This window comes from Macrobrachium rosenbergii, chromosome 7, assembly GCF_040412425.1.
Source record: "Macrobrachium rosenbergii isolate ZJJX-2024 chromosome 7, ASM4041242v1, whole genome shotgun sequence".
NCBI lineage: Eukaryota > Metazoa > Arthropoda > Malacostraca > Decapoda > Palaemonidae > Macrobrachium > Macrobrachium rosenbergii.
In genome coordinates, this window is record NC_089747.1 from 26,680,210 (window position 1) to 26,700,345 (window position 20,136).

Below are 20,136 nucleotides of genomic sequence, written 5' to 3' on the forward strand. Positions count from 1 at the left end.
ATGCAGAGGAAGGGGACACAGGCTATAGGCTCAAAAGGATATTAAATGCTCCCAAGCCTTGATAAGTTAACTAGATTGAAAACGAATCAAGGGGAGAGAGAGCAGGGAGGGAGGGGGGGGTATGGGTGTGTCGATATAACCAGAAGCTGGAAGCCGACCATAAGGTATGACAGAACTAGGGTAGGCTACGCGACATCCCTCGCTATTCCAGCTTAACCCAAGAGGCTTATTAGCCTACGCAAAAAGCCGAAACAGGGAGAGGGAAAACGTATGTTGAAAAAACCCCAGCCAAAACTTATGGAGAGTGCCAGACGAGCAAAAAACACACAAAAACACATTAATGGTCGTGCGTACGTGTACGTACGACCGCCCACCCCCCCCTTTTCCCATAGAAAAGGGGGCTATAGCCTAACGCCTAAGATAAACTAGGATGGGGAAAAACTAAAGCTAACAACCAACCCATGATAAATGGATAAATAAACAAATAATAGTCATATATAAGAGGAGGACCAGACCCAACACGATGTGGACGTGAAGGGAAATGGCCGCCCTCCGACAACAAGAAATATCCATAAAAATCAATATATATCAAATGCATCCGAACACAAGGGTAAAAATTAAACAAATAATCTTAATCGTACCAATGAAAATAAGATTCCCAGAAGCCAAGAGAAGTGAGGGGCAAAAATAAGGCATGATATGGAATTGATAAGAAGCGAATAGGCCCGAGGGGGAAGCTCGTGGCCTAAACGACAGAACCTCACTTCCCGAAGCAAAGGGACACAGAATAAATTAAAACAATCAAATTCACTTAAAGTAGGCATCACGAAAAGGAAATACATCCCCAACATGAAAAGTAACAGTGAAAAATGATAAAAAACAAGGCGACCCAAAACCGAGGGAGGTCACGTGAGGCCGCGAGAGGAGAGCGAGGCGGGCGTTATAAATCCCTCTAATTATTAAACTAAAGGGAAATATGAAGCCTCAACCGCCTCAAACAACAACCAAACACTGGTACTCAACCTTGATGGAGAAGAACCTTGTGAGGATGCCATAAAAGCGCAAAAAAGGCACAAATAAGGAGCACAACGAAATCACGTGCGAACAGAAGTGCTTGCTAAAATGGAATGCGGCTAGTGATGCTTTATGTACAATCCGCGAGTGGTGCATGGGTTTGTAGCAGCACCTCTCGGTGGGACTTTTGACTTTGGGAATCTCTGTAGGACAGGGTTCCGTGTTTTTATCGTTCACCCTTTTCCATACACGACTCCATCTAATGGAGCTCGCTCTGGGTGTAGTAACCCCAGCGTTTCATTTAGCTTTTCTCTGGTATCTAGCAATGGAATTACCTAGAAATAAGTGCTGAATGGACTTTTTCACCGGCTGACACGGGACCCGATCCAGAAATGTATTTAGTCATGAAAATAACATCAAAACACACTAATTAGTGAATATTTTTTGACGAAAAAGTCTGCGAATTGCCAAATTTTTCGAGAAATAATTTGGGTTTAAGTTCCGCAGAAAAATCTGCAAATCGGTGAAACTGTGAACTGCAAGACCACGAATATCGGGGGTTGACTGTAATCAGTGGCATATGAGGCTGAACTCCAGTAAAAGAAAAACACTATGGATTAGCAGATCTTGTACAGATTTTCCACCCCATCCTCTCCTTCAGGTGGATGGGACTCAGCAGAATGAGTCTGAAGCTTTAACTATTCTAGGTGTAACTTTTGACTCACATCTTACTTTTGAGAAACAGTTAATGAAAGTTTCAGCAAATGCCGCATGAAAGTTAGGTATTGTTCATAAGGCCTCATATATTTATAACAATGATAAAATCAGTGCAACCTGTTTTAGGTCATTTGTCCTTCCTTTACTAGAATACTGTTCTCTAGCGTGGATGTCTGCTTCTGCCAGAGATTTATCCCTTTTAGATAGAGTGGTTTGTGGTGGTAGATTTCTGTTTCCTAATACAGTATTAGCAATTATGACTTAGACTATCGACGGATGGTCTCTTGTTTATCAATTTTTCTTAAATTGTATTTTAACAGGGATTCTTTCACATTCACAATTGTTCCCTGATCCCCTTTTCATGTCAAGAGCAACCATATACGCTGAACAGCAGCACCAGTACGCAGTAAATGTGCCTCGTTGTCGAACTTCTCGGTTCCAGAGGTCCTTTATTCCTCACACCATTGGACTGTGAAACAGCCTCCCAGAGGATGTTGTGCAACTGGAACTTCAGAAGTTCAAGCAAAGATGCAATGCATTACAGTGAACCCCCCGTATTCGCGGGGGGATGCGTCCCACCCCCCTGCAAATAGCTAAAGTCCGCGAATACTTAAAACCCCGCTAAAAACACTTAGAATTGCCCATTTTGGTAGTTTAAACACAGAAAAACCCTGTAAAAATGCATATACCCAAGTATTTTAATAGTTTTATCACAAAAAGTGCATTTATTCATGAAAATTATATGAAAATACAGTAATTAGTGAATATTTCTCAGTGAAAAATACCGCGAATGGGCAAATTTTCCGCAAATAATGGCTAGATATGTTCCACAGAGAAACCTGCGAATGTGTGAGTCCGCGAATCATGAGAATGCGAATACGGGGGGTTTACTGTACTACCCAAATAAGATTCTCCTTCTACAGTATCCAAATAATTTACATTTTTATAAATACATTTTTATTTATCTATTTATTTGTTAACCCTTAAACGCCGACTGGACGTATCATACGTCGACTAAAATTGTCTGTTGGGTGCCGAGTGGACGTACCGTACGTCGACTACAAAAAATTTCAACCTTCGGTCAACTTTGACTCGACCAAAATGGTCGAAAAACGCAGTTGTAAGCTAAAACTCTTACATTCTAGTAATATTCAATCATTTACCTTCATTTTGCAACAAATTGGAAGTCTAGCACAATATTCCGATTTATGGTGAATTTTTTAAAAAAACTTTTTCCTTACGCCCGCGCAGTAACTTGGCCGAAAATTTCAGAAATTCTTTCGTCATTTTGTCATAAGTTTTGTACTGTTTTATATTAGCCGTTACATAAAGTTTTATATGTGAAAATGTGGGCAATTTCATGTAAAATACAGCAAAATACAACCCATGGTTGTAGCTTTTATCAGTTTGGAAATATTTCCATATAAACCACGATAACTGCCAAAATTTCAACCTTCGGTCAACTTTGACTCGACCAAAATGGTAAAAAAACGCAATTGCAAGCTAAAACTCTAACATTCTAGTAATATTCAATCATTTACCTTCATTTTGCAACAAATTGGAAGTCTCTAGCACAATATTTCGATTTATGGTGAATTTTTAAAAAACTTTTTCCTTACGTCCGCGTCAGAAATTCTTTCGTCACGTTGTCGTAATGTTTGCACCGTTTTATATTAGTCATTACATAAAGTTTTATATATGGAAATGTGCGCAATTTCATGTAGAATATAACAGAAAATAACTCATGGTTGTAGCTTTTATCAGTTTTGAAATATTTTCATATAAATCACGATAACTGCCAAAATTTCAACCTTCTGTCAACTTTAACTCGACCGAAATGGTAAAAAAACGCAATTATAAGCTAAAACTCTTACATTCTAGTAATATTTAATCATGTACCTTCATTTTGCAACAAACTGGAAGTCTCTAGCACAATATTTCGATTTATGGTGAATTTCTGAAAAAAAAAAACGTTTTTCCTTACGTCTGTGCACGGAAACTCGGCCGAACATCTCAGAAATTCTTTCGTCACGTTGTCGTAATGTTTGCATCGTTTTACATTAGTCGTTACATAAACTTTTATATATGAAAATGTGTGCAATTTCATGTAGAATACAACAGAAAATAGCTCATGGTTGTAGCTTTTATCAGTTTTTCACATAAATCACGATAACTGCCAAAATTTCAACCTTCGGTCAACTTCAACTCGAATGAAATGGTCATAAAATGCAATTGTAAGCTAAAACTCTTACATTCTAGTAATATTCAATCATTTACCTTCATTTTGCAATAAATTGGAAGTCTCTAGCACAATATTTTGATTTATGGTGAATTTTTGAAAAAAACATTTTCCTTACGTCCGCGCGGTAACTCGGCCGAACATCTCAGAAATTCTTTCGTCACGTTGTTGTAATGTTTGCACTGTTTTATATTAGTCGTTACATAAACTTTTATATATGAAAATGTGCGCAATTTCATGTACAATACAACAGAAAATAACACATGGTTGTAGCTTTTATCAGTTTTGAAATATTTTCATATAAATCACGATAAATAGAAAAAATTCGACTTTTGGTCAACTTTAACTCGACCGAAATGGTCGAAAAGTGCAATTGTAATCTAAAACACTTACAGTCTAGTAATATTCAATCAATTAGCTTCATTTTTCAACAAACGGGAAGTCTCTAGCACAATATTTTGATTTATGGTGAATTTTTGAAAAAAACATTTTTTTACGTCCGCTCGTTACGAATTCATGCATCATTTTGTGATAATATTTTCTCTGTGTTGCTTTGATCGTTTTACAATTTGTTATATACAAAAATCATCGCAATTTAGTGTACAATACAAAGAAAAAAAAAATAACCCGTTAGCTTTAACCGTTTTGCTCACAGCACGATTTGTATAAAATTATATATGAAAATTTATTTTTGCGCTGTCATATATTTCAATATTTATATATGATAATGATATTTTTTGTCATTTCTGATGGTTGCATACTAAACTTCAGGCAATGAGAAAAAAAGGAGCCAAAAATGAACTATTAATCTTAAAAACTAAGCGTGCTGTGATTTTTTGAAAAAAACTTTTTTTCCGCTTCGGCGCTAACTCCCAAATGCTGTCGGCATACGGGAGACGTTTTTGTAAATAGAGGCTCGGCGTTTAAGGGTTAATTTATCTGTTTTCCTAATAACTGGTCTCCTCTTTCTGTATTTCCCTTTACCTTCTGTTATTTCTTTTGAATGAACACAATATTCTTTGGAAGCTTGAATTTTAAGTCAGTGGCCCCTGTGATCCTGTTCCATATGAATGGGGTTCATCTTCTGAATAATAATGATAATAATGAAAGAAATTGCTGCATCAGCTGCATTGATCTTGTATAGAGTCTTCTCAATTTTCCTTATAACAGTTTTCTCTCTGTTACTACAAATGGTGAGTAACGTGCCAATGTGATTCATCAGGAGTTAAATTTCCAGTGATTCCGTATACTGTATTCTATTAAGAGTAAGTCAAATGTGGTGAGCATAGCCCGTAGGGTTTTTTTTACATGTAGAGGTAAATGTATCGAATTTGGATACACATCAAAATCTTGAAGTGGCCAACATTTCTCCGGGATTCTTCCGAGTATGATCACGGCAGTGGGTCGGAGTCGACTGGCGGTGCTAGAGGGATCTACTCTATAAATAGTCATAGGTTAGCAGGGTTTTTTTTCATGCAGATTTGTCATTGGTTGGTGGCACATAGCAGCCTCCTATTGGCTGGAGAAAGTTTTTCTCAAGTCCTTTCTCAGCGCTGTCGCAGCCTAGCAGACTGTCGAGGCAGGGGCGTGATGTCGCAGGGTGGTGCGTGACGTCACGGTGGCTCGAATTTTCATTGGCTTCTGGGTTGCCCGCCTCATTAGGAATTCTTGCACAACATCACAGTGGCTCAAATTTTCATTGACTGCTGGGTTTTTCGTATCATCCGGTATTCTTGGGCCGGGAGTGTTGTTCGGTCTGGTATTATTGTCATGTCCTGGTGTATTTCTTCTCAAGCTGGTGGGGAGGAAAAGCACTTCCTTTGTTATGTTGAGTGAGGGCTTCTCTTGTTGAATAAGGAGCGCCTCTAGCAGTCGTAGACGTCGCTGGTCAGGGGCCCTCCCTATTATCCTGGTGTTTTTTATAATATCGTTGCAGGAGATGGCTTCCTAGTGTGGTTCCTAACAGCTCCTTCCTGTGCATAGCATGAAATTCTCTTGGACAGCTTCATGGTAGTCATTCCAATGTAAGAGGTGGGGCATGAAAATTGGTAGACTACATTCGTCGGCTTCAAGGGATCTCTTGCTGGCGGGGTCGGATTGTTCTTCATGATTAGGTCCCTGGTACGTCGATTTTGGTAGTAGATGACAAGTTCGAGTCCTTTGTCAGCTTCAGTGGGGGTCACATTCTCCATGATAATTTTGTTTAGCATGTTTTCGTCCTCATGGTAACATGAGTGCATTCTTGCCTTATAGTACAGCTGGATTTTCTCATGGGGATGTGGCTGTGGTCTCTCGTTCTCATTGTACCACCGATCCGGCGCTTGCGAGCTTCCTTATTAATTTGTTGGTTTGAGTAACTGTTTATATATATATATCTCAATCTGTGTGTGTATATGCACATGTGCACATCACATTAAGGTAAACTATACATTTACTGTACATTCACTCGCCTTTCTCTTCCTGTCAGAATTTTATGATTTTGATAATGTACCCATTGTTTATCCTCAAAAGAGTTACTCTTATGGCCCTGTCATGGCTACATAAGACAGGCTAACCAACATCAAATAGTTCTCTTATAGTTGATCTTGGCCAGAATAGTTTCTTGATAGACACAATGATAAAATTAAAAAGGATTCACAGCAAGAAGGCTCTTTCCATTTTCTACAGTGATTACCTAATTTTCCTTTGCCCTTCTCACACAGATTTGGCAACAGTGCACAAACTGGCTAAGATCCCCATCACTCTAAGGTCTGCTGTACAATTCACATGCCCCCAATTGTGTTCCAGAACATTTTCAAAGACTGTGTAAATGAAATGTTGCTGTTATCTACTGAGGAAAGCCTAGTCTTAAGCTCCTATAAAAACTTTTTTCCATAAAATTTATCAGTTAGGCATAATTGTTAAAATCTACTAGCCAGTGTATCCATCAAGGTGTGAGTTTTTGATTAAGCTACTAGGCTACGCCATGGCTGCTGCTTTGCTGTCAATTTTGTCAATTTTTTTTTTTTGCAATATTCAGATAATTTTTGTTTACAGGGTAAAAACAGGTTTTGACATATGAAACAACTATTTTTGGTGGCTGCTGTGAGTCCTCAAAAGAATTACACTCTCATGGTCCTCCCAGGGCTGCAAAGTCAGACCAACCAGTCTCAAAGAATTCTCTTTTAGCTGGTCTTCTCCAGATTAGCACTTGCTGTCACAATGATAGAATATAAAGGACTTAGGACAGGAGGGCTCTATCTCTTGTCCACACAATGACTACCTTGGTTTTTCCTTCATCCTACTCGCGTGGATATGACAGCAGCACTTATGTCTGCTATCTTCCTCATTACTCGCCAGGTGTGTGCTAGATAAATGTTCACCCCAGTCCCATACTTTGTCTGAAGTATAATCACAAGTTATCAACCATTTTCTTTATTTCAGACACCCATTAGAGTTTGGCAATAAAGAACAGGAAACAACACACGAACCGATATATGTATTATTCTTTGTGGTTCTAAGGTGACTTAACTAATTATGTTTGCAGGATTATTGCACTTTCCCCAGGAATATCTCAGTATGACCACCACTCTCATGGCAATAGTGATTCAGGAATTTTTGATCCAAGGTAAAGTCACAGGTTATCAACCATTTTCTTTATTCCAGATAACCAGTAGGGTTTGGCAAGAAAAAACAGGAAACACATGAGCCTATACACAATGTATTATTCCTCGTGCTATGACGAAACCTAATCATGTTGGGTCTGGCTGGGGATTATTGCGCCTTCCCCGGTTCAGGTATACTGCCTCTAATAACCACCCCATACACTCTGAGATTTCTTCGAAGGAAACATCTTGGATGAAAGTCAACGATGTACTATACTGTACTCACCTTTTGGATGTCATGCGACTTCGGGAAGGAGTGAGGGTCTGCATTTTTAATGAGGGGAAACTAAAATAATTCTTAGCCCATGTAGACAGAGTGGTTTGTTTGGGCTTGAGTTTAGGGAAAATAGGACCATCTGGGATGTTTGCCATAACTTCTAGGTAAACCTTGAGTGCTTGAACCAGGCATAATATTGATTCTAATATAGAAATTGTTGATTCCCTTATCCAGTCTAAAGGCCAGCTCCTGTAAGGCTTCCCTTTATACAAGGTCCCTGAATAAGGTTCTTAGACTCCTGTCAGCCCCTCAATTCAGTGTGCCCAATACAACTACAACTCATACGCTCTTAAAGGCAGTCTTCTTAACTGCTTTGGTATCAGGAAGTTGGACTAGCAAACTGGGTTTTGCTAGATGGGGAGAACATTTCATCACTCATACACCTAGCTGTCATTCACTGTTGTCTCCTGGCCGAGAATGAGGACCTTTTAAAGGAAAAATCTCTTTCTCCTCTTTGTAGTCCTATGGTTCCGGATCTGTCGGCAGCGAATCCCTCTCTCAGATTTAGAACCCCTTCGGTGGTCTCTCTTCTACCCCTGCTCCATCGGCAGTGTATCCTTCTCAGAGCTTTGAAACTCCTTTAGCGGTGATGGCTTTTCTCCCGCTCCGTCGGCAGCACATCCCTTGCGGATCTTAGGAGCCCCCTCCGCATGGTGACTTCTAGCACTCCATCCTCTGATGCTCTCATGAAAGCAGTGGTTGACGGAGTCGACATTTTTCTTTCCTAACATACGGACCCTCAGTCTTCCCTCGATCCCCCTGTTTGTGTTTGTAGGAAGGATCCCATCTCAGCTGCCATGACAGTTCATGAGAACCTCTACTGCGGCGACTGATGGCAATGAGATGATGTCTTCTGCTCCAGCTCTTTCCGCAGAGTCTCTCGCTCGGCATATGATGATAAGGCTCCTGTTATGAAGTCCAGGGTTTTGAAGGCTTCGGAAGTTCAGCCGTTTCCTTCTGGTTTCCGCAATCCTGTGACAGACGTGAGAGATTCTGCACAGCCACGGAACTGTTTCCAGCCAGGCCATTGTCGCCTTGTCACTCACACATCCATGGCATTAGTCTCTATCATTCTTGAACTCCTCCCTGTTCACACTGCCAGGAGGCCCTCTGATCGTCATTCCAGCTCCTACAACCATGTCCTGTTGAATGTCTGAGTCCGCAAAGGCACGCACATATGTGTGATTACTTCAATCCAGTTGGCCATTCAGCCTCGCTCCTTAGCATCTCATATCTTGCGTTCTTGCTCTCCTAGGAGAGACTGGGTTTGTGCAGCCACAGATGTGATAGCACGGACGTACGGCCATATAATGACATCATGGTCATCGCATGGGGGTTTGTGGAAGTTGTCTCAGGATGGCGTGTCCAGGAATGGAACATCGTCCTCGCTCACGTAAAGGTCTGGGAAGAGAACAGGATGGTCTACAGCCATGCCACGTTGTAGAACAGATGCCCGTCTGATCACTGTCTCATTCAATTCTGTAAAACAAAGAGCATTGATAGATCTTTGTTCATGTGTGGAATGAGCCTGGGTCTTCACATTAGGATAGCGGACGTCATTCCGACTGCGGACATCACTCTCCTGCAGATGGACTAAACGCCCTTCTGTCCGTGACCACGGATGTAGCTCTCCTGCAGACGGACGTAAACTTCCTGATATTCGTGGCCATTGTCTTCAATCCCACCCATTTTCTGTGACAAAAAGGCATGGGACTGGAGTGAACATTTATCTTGTGCAGACTTGGCGTGTAATGAGGAAGACAGCCAACATATGCACTGTTGTCACATCTGTGTGAGTGGGATGAAGGGAAAACTGAGGTAGTCAATATGGACTGGAGATAGAACCCTCTCATCCTGAGTTCTTTATATTTTATCACTGTACCAACGAGCACTATTTTGGCCAGAGCACACTATAAGAGAATTCTTATAGTTTTCTATGAAAAATTTCATGAGAAAAGCCATGACAGTTAAGGTACAGTATGTGTTTGTATTATAAAATTTATTTTACTTGTTTCTGAAAAACATTTGTGTCACTCTGTTACATTAGAATTATTTGCCAATATAGAATCCCTGTATTTAACATTATATAGATGCCTATTTTCAGGTCCTAGATTTGTCCTTGACACAATTGTGGTTTGCTGGTAAAGAATTGCAGTGCGGAAAAAAGCTGCTCGACTATGTAGGCAGAAACGAAAAAACAAAGGTAAGCACTTTTCCAGCATTATTTTTTAATGTTTAAAAGTATTGCATTTTTATTTCCAAAACTCCTGTCATCCATTTCTTTTAAGACAATAAAAAATATAATTCAATCATTGAGTTGTTAAAACAGACTTTGACAAAGAAAAACGTATTTTTGGTAGCCACTGTGAGTCCTCAAATGAGTTACTCTTATGGTCCCACCAGGGATCCATAAAACAGACAAATATATATAAAAAAAATTCTCTCATAGTTGGTCTTCGCCAAAATAGTGCCTTTGATTTTACACAGTACATTAATCAAGTATAAAAGCACTCAAGGCAAAAGGGCTCTTTTCCTTGCCTCCAACAGTTACCCAGTTTTCCCTTCATCCTTTTCACACAGATGTGACAACAGCGCATGAGTTGGCCAAATACCCATTACTCATCAGATATATGAAAGTAAAAATTCACCTTAAGAATATCCAAGCCTTATTGTCAGGGAAATCAGGTGGGTTTGAGAACTCACAGTGACTACCAAAAATAGGTTTTTCCTTCTTCAGAAATTTTTTTTTTATAGTGTAGCCGCTGTTTGTCTCAAAGGAGTATACAAAAGAAACTGACAGGTAACGAAAAGGCCTAGCTCATGTAGCTCCTGATAAAAAATTGACTTCCCTAATTATGCTAGATTCTGAGATATTGCATCCCCTCCCTACCAATATCTCAGAATTACCAAGGCATCATGAAGGCCCTTTGCTTTCTACTAAAGTGCCAATGGGGCCAGGACTCACCATAGCACTTATCAAAAAAAAGTGTAGTCAAATTCATTTGATGTCATGGCAGCAGTGTCCAAGTAGCACTGCCTCTGATGGCCGCCTTGTAAGCTTGGAGACTGCTTCGAAAGAAATGCCCCCCAACAAAAGACAGGAATGCCCCCACCTCCCCAGATGTCATGTGAAACAGGGGTGGGGTTCTGCTTTCTAATCAGAGTCACTAAGACAATTCTCAGCTTATGCAGAGAAAGTTGCGTGTTTGTAATAAGCTTTAAGAAAAAAGGACATTTGGTATGTTTACTGTGACATCAGGTAGCCTGGAGTGCTTGGACTGGTCATAATGTCTAATCTGTAATTCCAAGTTCCCAGAGAAGAATGGGGGTTTTCTTCTTTGAAGAGTCCTCATTCTTGGCCAGGAATGACAGATTAGGAGACAACAGTGATGGCTAGGTGTATGCATGATGAAACATTGACCCCTATCTAAGAGAGCTAGGATGCCAAGATAGTTAAGAAGACTGCCTTTTGAAGTGTAGACATATAGTTGCATTAGGGCTACTGAACTGAGATGGTGGGGTCAGAGAACCTTTTTCAAGGACAGAAATGGGAAGACTTGCAAGAGCCAGACTTTGCAATGTGAAAGACCATATTTTAATCAATGCCACACCCTTAAAGCTCAGGCTCCAATAACATGGCCTTGTATGATATAGTAGCAACAAGGTGCTTATTCTCAAACAGGTAGTTCAGAAAATGTGAAAATTATGGCAACCGAAGCTCAACTGGCTGTCAGTATGGAGGTAATCCAACCACACTTTCCATATGGACTGATATTGCTGGATAGTCTGTAGTTTTGTACCAGGTACCTAGCAGTGTTAGGTGAATAATCTTCACTGTAGACTAGATTTTAAAATCTACACTATGCTTGAGGATGTGTAGACAACTTTTCCTTGTCCTGTCTGCGATAGAATGTCAGGCAGTATTTGAATTGTTTTTGTTGCCTGTTGTTGAAGCAGTAGGAACCAATGACTGGCCAATTTTAGGCCACTAGGTCAAAATGTGGAACAATGGTGGGAAAAGGTATTATGTCCTCCAGTTGTTCCAGTCTTGTGGAAATGCATCCCTTGCTATTATCTGACTGTCTAGGTTTGAAAACACATACACCAGAAAGTTGATAGTTTTCATGTGTGACAAACAGGTCCACTTCTTAATGCAGATGCACATTAGGGAGTATTTGAAAGGAGGGTTTGCCTAACATTCACTCTGTTGTGGCTTCCATTCACTTTGACAGCAAATCTGTTATTGCACTGAACAGCCCAGTGAGGTGGATTGTTGACAAGTGCCACTTCCTTACCTTAGCCATTCTTAAGAGAAACAACATGACTACTGTACATTGAGAGGGGCCTCAAGGGAGCCTAATGTCTTAATACGTCACTTTTGTCATATTTTGTAGGACTGCCAAAATGTGGGTCCTCCTTAGAGGCTTCAATTTTCTAAGAGACAGGAAAACAGTCACCAGCTCCAGGAAAATTGATGAGACACCTCCATAAAACAGGTGACCATCATCCCGCTGTGTGACCATCCTCCCAGTGGCCCTCCAAACCTGTCAGGGGAGCACCTGTGTGTATTACTGCCCACACGGATGGTTGGGTCAGTTCAGTCTGTTTTGCAGAGTTCCTTTCTAGTTTCACAGATGGAATATCTTTCCATCTACCTAACTTCATGGGAAATACCTGACTCGGGTAAGGAACCTTTGCAGGTCCTTTCTTATTCTGGTCTGAGTCTGGTTAGGAAGACGAGTGACTGTGAAGGATATCCCAACAAAGTCCCAACCACACAAAACATTTATTGGGTGTGAGGTTGCTGACTACCACTGAGGTTTTGTAAGCACTCTTCTTTGGTAGTTCCTTTGATTAGCCAATCAACTAAGTAAGCTACCAGTTGAATGCCTTCTTTCCTGAATTCCTGAACAACTACTGCTGCCCCCACTGGGGGGGTAGCACCATCAGTGCACCTCGTGTGGTGCACTGTAGGCATTACTTAAGGGTCTTTGCAGTGCCCTGTCGGCCCCTAGCTGCAACCTCTTTCATTCCTTTTACTGTACCTCCGTTCATATTCTTTCTTCCATGAGACTTTCCACCCTCTCTAACAGTTGTTTCATAGTGCAACAGCGAGGTTTTCCTCCTGTTACACCTTTCAAACCTTCTTACTGTCAATTTCCTTTCGGTGCTGAATGACCTCATAGGTCCCAGCACTTGGCCTTTGGCTTAAATTCTATATTCTGTACTATTCTACAACTATTGCTGCTATTTCGTGAAGATTCTCTGTGCGATATCTAACCCAAAGGGTAAGATCTTGCACCTTGAAAATGTACCTGTCCTTCCCTATCCAAAACCCCATGACTGGGTGCAAGGGAACAGTAATAGAGATGTGTTGTTGTGCCCCTTTCAGATCAACAGGGGCAGTCCAAATCCCATATGGAATGAGTGAATATACTTAGGCAGCAGTAGTCATCTTGAGATTGCAGCACACAAGTCTTTTCAGGCCCTGGGCTGCTAATCCATGAAATTGTAGAGTGCCCTCATAGGGTTTGCAAAAAGAGCTTTGAAACTGCAACCAAAACAGTCATAGAAAACTCTGTGAGCTCCCTTATAGTTACTTCCAGAATAGTGCCAGATACTTGGACTGTGGACATAAGCATCTTTATTTCTACTGTTTTCTCTCCCCTCTGATCCCAACCCTTTGATGAGGTGGTGGGGCTTAGGGATCCACTGCAGGGAGAGTATGCTCTTTTACTCCTACTCTCTCTGCTGTGGGTTCAACTGAATATTGGGACATATAGCTGCTTTATGCCTCCTCCTCCCATAAATTTTACCCTTTCACTCTTCATCTTTTGTTGATGACCTTGGCATGGTATTGGATTACTGAATTCACTGCTCTTTTAACTTCATGGAGGATGGAGTTGGACGGCATGCCGCTCCACTCACAAAACTAGAGTACCCAATGTGGTTGAGGCAGGGGAAATTTTGATGTCAAGCAAGGCTGTCAGCACTGGGTCTGATCTCGATGGACTGACGACCCTTTAGGGCACTGTGGGTATGGTGTATATCCAGGTGAGGATCCCAGGGCAGCTACCACTGCGGGTAACTATTGTCGCTCCCCCATTTGGGCCTCCCTGGTCAGAGAGACCTCATCCTGGACAAAATTTATATTTCTCGTTTTATGATGAACATGTCAAACCACCTTACGACTTCTGGCACAGATATGAACTGTTCTAAGGAAAGATTAAATCACAAAAGTCAGAGTGGTATGAAAACATTAATACCATTTACTAGACAAAAAACCTAATTACCATCATGATCCATCCTTGACTCACTTTAAGGGGAGCGCACTCTTAGATTTTTTATGAATATTTTTGAAATTTAAAAAAAATGGTTAAATGGCCGTAAGACATGAGCAACACCTTCGTTATCACGTGACCAAAGCATTTTTCGAAATATTAAAATTGATGGGGTTTTGGGCTTCGCCCACACGGTGAGTAGGGCTGACGTTTGGCTCCTAATGACTATTGTCATTTTTTCCTTTATTCGCCCTAACTTATTCATTATTTTGATTTTTATATCACCTTATCTCCTACGTCTGGCAGTGTCTGGCAACAACAATGGCTTGTTCCTTGGTGAATGCGTGGTAGGAGACAGGGTTGCCACCATCACGTTGAAAGCGGGTGGTGGGACACTTTACTCTGAGCAATTTTTTCGCTATTTGCGTGTTTTTGCTGTCTTTTTTACATCCAGTAACTCTAAATACAATCTATATACTTTCACCTTCAAAAATACGCTCACAGTTGATGAAATGAATAAAGGATGATGAAAAGGGAGTATATGATGACAAGTTCATTATATCAAATCTCGGTTAGATAAAATAGTGTCGGGTATTAGGTGCAAGGTAGGAAATTGCAGGGGTAAAGTTCAGGTCGAATTCTCTGCCAATAGATGGGATACTGATATTTTAATGAAGTGCCAATCGTGTAGGTTTACAGTTAGTGCCCCAGCAAAGCGAATTAGCAATGGAAAATCTCAGCACCATCAATTAAGTGAGATAAATATTGAGGAAATTGAACACAACTTTGGCTATGAGAAATTCAACTTGCTAACACATCTGTTTGGCACAAGTGAAAGTATAGAAGAAGTTCTTCATTCGAGACACAAAAAGGCTTGAAAATCAAACTCCAAAGACCAAAAAGACCAAACAAGTGAAAAAACGACTGAAAATAAGTCAAGAATATCAGCCTGGTAGCTACTAAACTTCTAGTTTCTTAGTTTCAAACAAGGCAACAATGAGTCAGGTGGTACTTGATGATACCCTCGCCTCGAGCGAGTAATACCCCTTTTTATAGAGGGAAGGGGGTGACCTGGAGCCAGAAATCAACCAAAATAATGCTCTAAGGTAAGTTTTTTCCACGAGTGCCAAAAAAAACCACTTGTTGATCTTTACGGTCGTTTTTCGCAGTTTTCACTTTTTGCACTTCAAACGCAAAACTACATTTTTATTTTTAGGCCAATTTTAAAGTTAAATATACCATTGGAAAGAGGAAAGAAAGACGAATATTTGTTTGGGGCTAGATTTTTTCTTAGGTTGACGAGGAACTGGTGATAATCAAATTATACAAATTTGGGGGGAAAATCCCCCCTCGCCCCATCCAAAAAAAAGAGGAAAAGTAGAAAAACTCTTCCCATTATTTTTTTCATACTGTGATATACTTTCTGTGTATGAAGCCGCATTGCAATAGCTCTAAAAATGAAGGCGGTGAATCATTTTTAATTTTTTTATTTATTTTTTATTTTTTTAATAAAATCCAAAATAATCATCCGATCACTCTCAAATTTTAACTGGAACATCACCTTATATATATGTATAACATATAAAAATTCCATAAAAATCGGAGCATTATTTCTATGTAAGCGTGCGCTCCCCTTAACTCCCTCTTTGGGAGTGAAGTTGGTCAAGGTTTCTAACCATGGAAACAGAACAACAAGTTTCAACCCAAAAGTTGTAAACTATTTATTAAAAAGACATCCAACAACAGAAATGTCGTTGGATGTCTTTTTAACGACAGAAATGTTGTTCAGACAAATAAAAGAAAAAACATGGCTCATAGAAACCACACAAAAAACCAATCTGAAGACTATTTGTCCATAAAGAGTATTGATAATGTAAATGTAAAAGTAAAAAAAAAATGACACAATGAACAGCATTCAGAGTATTCCTGAAAATAACAACATACTGGTCGATAAGAATATGCTGTTGGACTCTCTTCAAATGAGATATCCCAAAGTCCAAGTTTGTGAGGTATATATAATACCAAGTAAACAGAATAATAAAATATTAAGAATTGCAAAAAATCAAATTTGTAGGTCAAGATCTACCTCAAAAAATAAACATTTTGGGCCAGAATAGAGAACTGAGACCTTATGTTCCAAAGCCACTATAATGTCAAAATTGTGGTAAAAATGGGCACACAAAGAAAAACTGTTGAAATGAACCTATATGTGCTTATTGTGGATCTGACGAACATGCCACACAATGGAAATGTAGTTAGCCAAACTGTGTAAACTGTGGGCAAGATCCAAGAGCATCACTCAAGGTCCAAAGAATGCATGTATTATAGATACAATACAGAATTGAGAATCTTACAAGAAAGAACTGGGATATCTATAAAAAAAGCTAAATTGGAATTGAAAGTAAGAGGAATTCAAGATCCATCTAAGAAACATACATATTCTACAATAACAAGAACCAATACTGAAACAGAAATGCATACAGATGGAAGTAATGGAGCACAGAAAAGTAAATCTCAAGAAGAAATTAATGCTTTAGAAAAAAGACTAAAATGGTAAAGAGTAAAGACACAGATGCAAATTATATGGATAATATCAAATTCACTTGAAATATTAATGCAAATTGGAGCACAGGATGATGCTACTACAGAAGTAACAGAGGAAAGTTGTGATGGACCGGAAATTAAAGATAAAAAAAAAATACAGAGGATATGAAGAAAGAACGAAAACAAAAACAAGCTAAGAATATACCTTTATCTCCTAAAAGAATAGTAAAACCTATGGATCCACATATCCAAACACCGAAGAAGTGGAAGAGAACCATACCATAGATAACAATTATTATGTCTAGGGAGATGAGGTTACTCCATCACCAATAATTGGTACAACAAGAACAAATGAAACAGGAAATATACATGGTAACACATGTGGACGTAATATTTGTTTCATCGAATTGTGCTGTAATAACAAAAACATACAAAAATGGTTTAACTAACAATATAAGAAATTTTATGAATATACAGTTACAGTCAGCCCCCTGGATTCACAGGCTCACGATTCACAGAATATTCTGTAAAACCTATCTATAAATTATTTGCATGAAATCGCACCCATTCGCAGATTTTTTTTTCTCAGATACTCATTATTCATGGAATTTTTGCGTTATATATGCACAGGTACTAATTTTCAAATAGTATTAATATGATTAGTACTGTAATAATAGTAAATAATGTACATTGATAATAATACAGTAATAGTAATAAAATCAAATAATAATACAATAATAATAATAATAATAATAATAATAATAATATTAATAAATAATAATTCATTAATAATATTGGGAGAAGACCCTCTTTTAAGTAGGTAATGTTAAATGAAATTGCTGCATCAGCTGCGTTTAATTTGTATAGTCTTCCCTGTTTTTCTAATTATTGCTTTATCTCTGCTGCTGCATCGGGCGAGTAATGTTCCGATGTTATTCATCTTCAGGAGGGAAATAATCTAAATTCAGGGACTGCATATATCTGTATATTTAAATATGGAAGACGTAGTCCATAGAGTTTTCTACAATGTATGTAATTTGTCAATTAGAATATACAAAATTATTGCCAATGTTTCTCCCAGTTCCAACTGGGTATGCTCACGGCCGAGGGCAGGAGTAGATTGATGATGATGGTCAAGTCTACTCAATAAATAGTCGGGGGTCAGCAAGGGGTAGGCCTCATGCTGAATTTTGATTGGCTGGGGCAGGATGCTGGTCTCCTATTGGCTAGGGAAAGTTTTCTTCAAGCCAACTTTTCAGGCATGATGGTCCCACTGGTGCAGTCTCACTGACCGGCAGGGTAGGGGCATGGCATCAGTGGGTGGTGAGTGACGTTGCGTGATGTCACGGCCTGGTGTTCTCCTACATCTATTCCCATTGGTGGCAGGATTGTTCATCTGATCTGGTGTTCCTAGGCTGGGGGTGTTGCTCGTTCTGGTGTCAGTCGCAGGTGTTGGTATTATTGTCCCTCTTATATTTTGGGGAGGAAGGGCACTACAAATATAAGAAGTACAATAATACCAAGACCTGCGACTGACACCAAAACGAGCGACACCCGTGGCCTAGAAACACCAGATAAGACGAACAATCTTACCACCAATGGGAATAGATCTAGGAGAACACCAGGCCATGATGTCACGCAACGTCACGCACCACCCAGTGATGCCACACCCCTACCCCACCGGTCAGTGAGACTGCAGCAGCATGACCTTCATGCCTGAAAAGTTGGCTTGAAGAAAACTTTCACCAGCCAAAAGGAAACCAGCATCCTGCCCTAGTTAGTTAGTTATAAATGATTTGTTTAACCAGACCTCTGAACTCTTTTAGGGTTCTTCTCGGGCTGGGAAAAGAAGGGGGGAAAGAGTACATAAAAAATGAAGTAGTTAAATAAATAAATAAATAATAAAAAAAGGGGGAGAATTAGGAAAAAAAAATCAAGAGGGAAAGAAAGAAAAAAAGAGGGAAAAAAGTGGGAAGATTATATTTTACTTATCAATTTAATTTTGTTTAAGAAGAGAATGATATTATTAATTGAAAAGTTATTACCTTCTGCTAGAATATCCTTTATTGATTTATTTTGTAAATAAGTCTTTCTTTCATGATGCCATCTGGGACAGTCAATCAAGATATGTTTGATTGTTATTGGGATGTTACATCTTTCACAAGTTATTGGGTTTGTGTGGAGTTGACATCAGATGACCATGTGTGAGTCTGGAGTGTCTGTTCTGAGTCTTGTTAAAATAACCTCATTAATTCTTTTGCTTTTTTGGTGGAAGAATGCCACTTTTTTTAACTTCGTTCTTAATTTGTTTTAGTTTGTTTTGAGGGGGTATATTTGTCCAATCATTTTGCCAATCCTATAAATTAAGGGTTTAACTGATGCTAGCCAGTCTGATATGGGGGCTTTCGTAGTAGTTGGGGGGATTGTACAAGCCAATTTAGCAGCTTTATCTGCTTTTTCATTACCCTCAATGCCTACATGGGCTGGGATCCAACAAATTTGAATTTGAAGGCCGTTTGTAATTAACTGATGTATTGCCCGTTGGATATTTTTGGCCAATCAAAATTCAGCAAGAGGCCTACCCACTGCTGACCCCCTACTATATATTGAGTAGACCTGACCATCAACATCAATCTACTCCTGCCCTCAGCCGTGAAGATACCCAGTTGGAACTGGGAGAAACGTTGGCAATAGTTGTACAGTATACTCTAATTGACAAATAACATACATTGTAGAAAACTCTATGGACTATGTCCTCCATATTTAAATATACAGATATATGCAGTCCCTGAATTTAGATTACCGTATTTGATGGCTTATAAGACGCATGTCTGCATAGGACGCACCCCAATTTCAGCAGGACATTGAGGGAAAAAAAATAAGGTTTCCTAGCCTATGCTCATATGAATTTGGTAAGTAAAAACTGTAGTACAGTATTAGGTTATCATATGCATATTGTTTCTTACCAACAGAATTAACAAAAACATTAATAAAGAAGTTATTTACCATATTTATATTTATCAAAATATGTATTATACAATCAGCCATTTACTACGATCAGATGTTTCGTCTGCTGCTGAAAGCTACCTCATAGGTTTACCAATAGATTGCAACACATTCATTTGTAAACATTGTTTCTTACCGGCAGAATCAACAAAAACATTAATAAAGATGTTACCTATGGTAATATATGTTATATATATCCATTATTATATATTATAAAAGTATGCAATCAAGGGGTAAAATCCAATAAATAAAAATGTTTCCTATGTAACGGTTCGAGTCTCGTGAGCAACTGAACAAAACCATGTTATTATTCTTAAAAGAGAATGCTAGCACGAGTTACGAAGTATCAACTCAATGAAGCCTTGTTATTATGCCTAAAGAGAATGATAGCAGGAATTGTCAACCACCAATTGA

At 39.3% G+C, this 20,136-nt stretch overlaps 1 protein-coding gene across 6 annotated transcripts in view; it reads left to right on the top strand.

The window, feature by feature from the left end:
* LOC136840251 (cilia- and flagella-associated protein 298) overlaps nucleotides 1–20,136 on the top strand; it is a 297,225-nt gene that overhangs the window by 83,361 nt on the left and 193,728 nt on the right. For all 6 annotated transcript variants that reach the window (XM_067106876.1, XM_067106878.1, XM_067106877.1 and 3 more), the window contains one exon: nucleotides 9,996–10,094. In XM_067106876.1, the coding sequence (XP_066962977.1) occupies nucleotides 9,996–10,094 (99 nt within the window). The remainder of the gene's footprint in view (nucleotides 1–9,995; nucleotides 10,095–20,136) is intronic.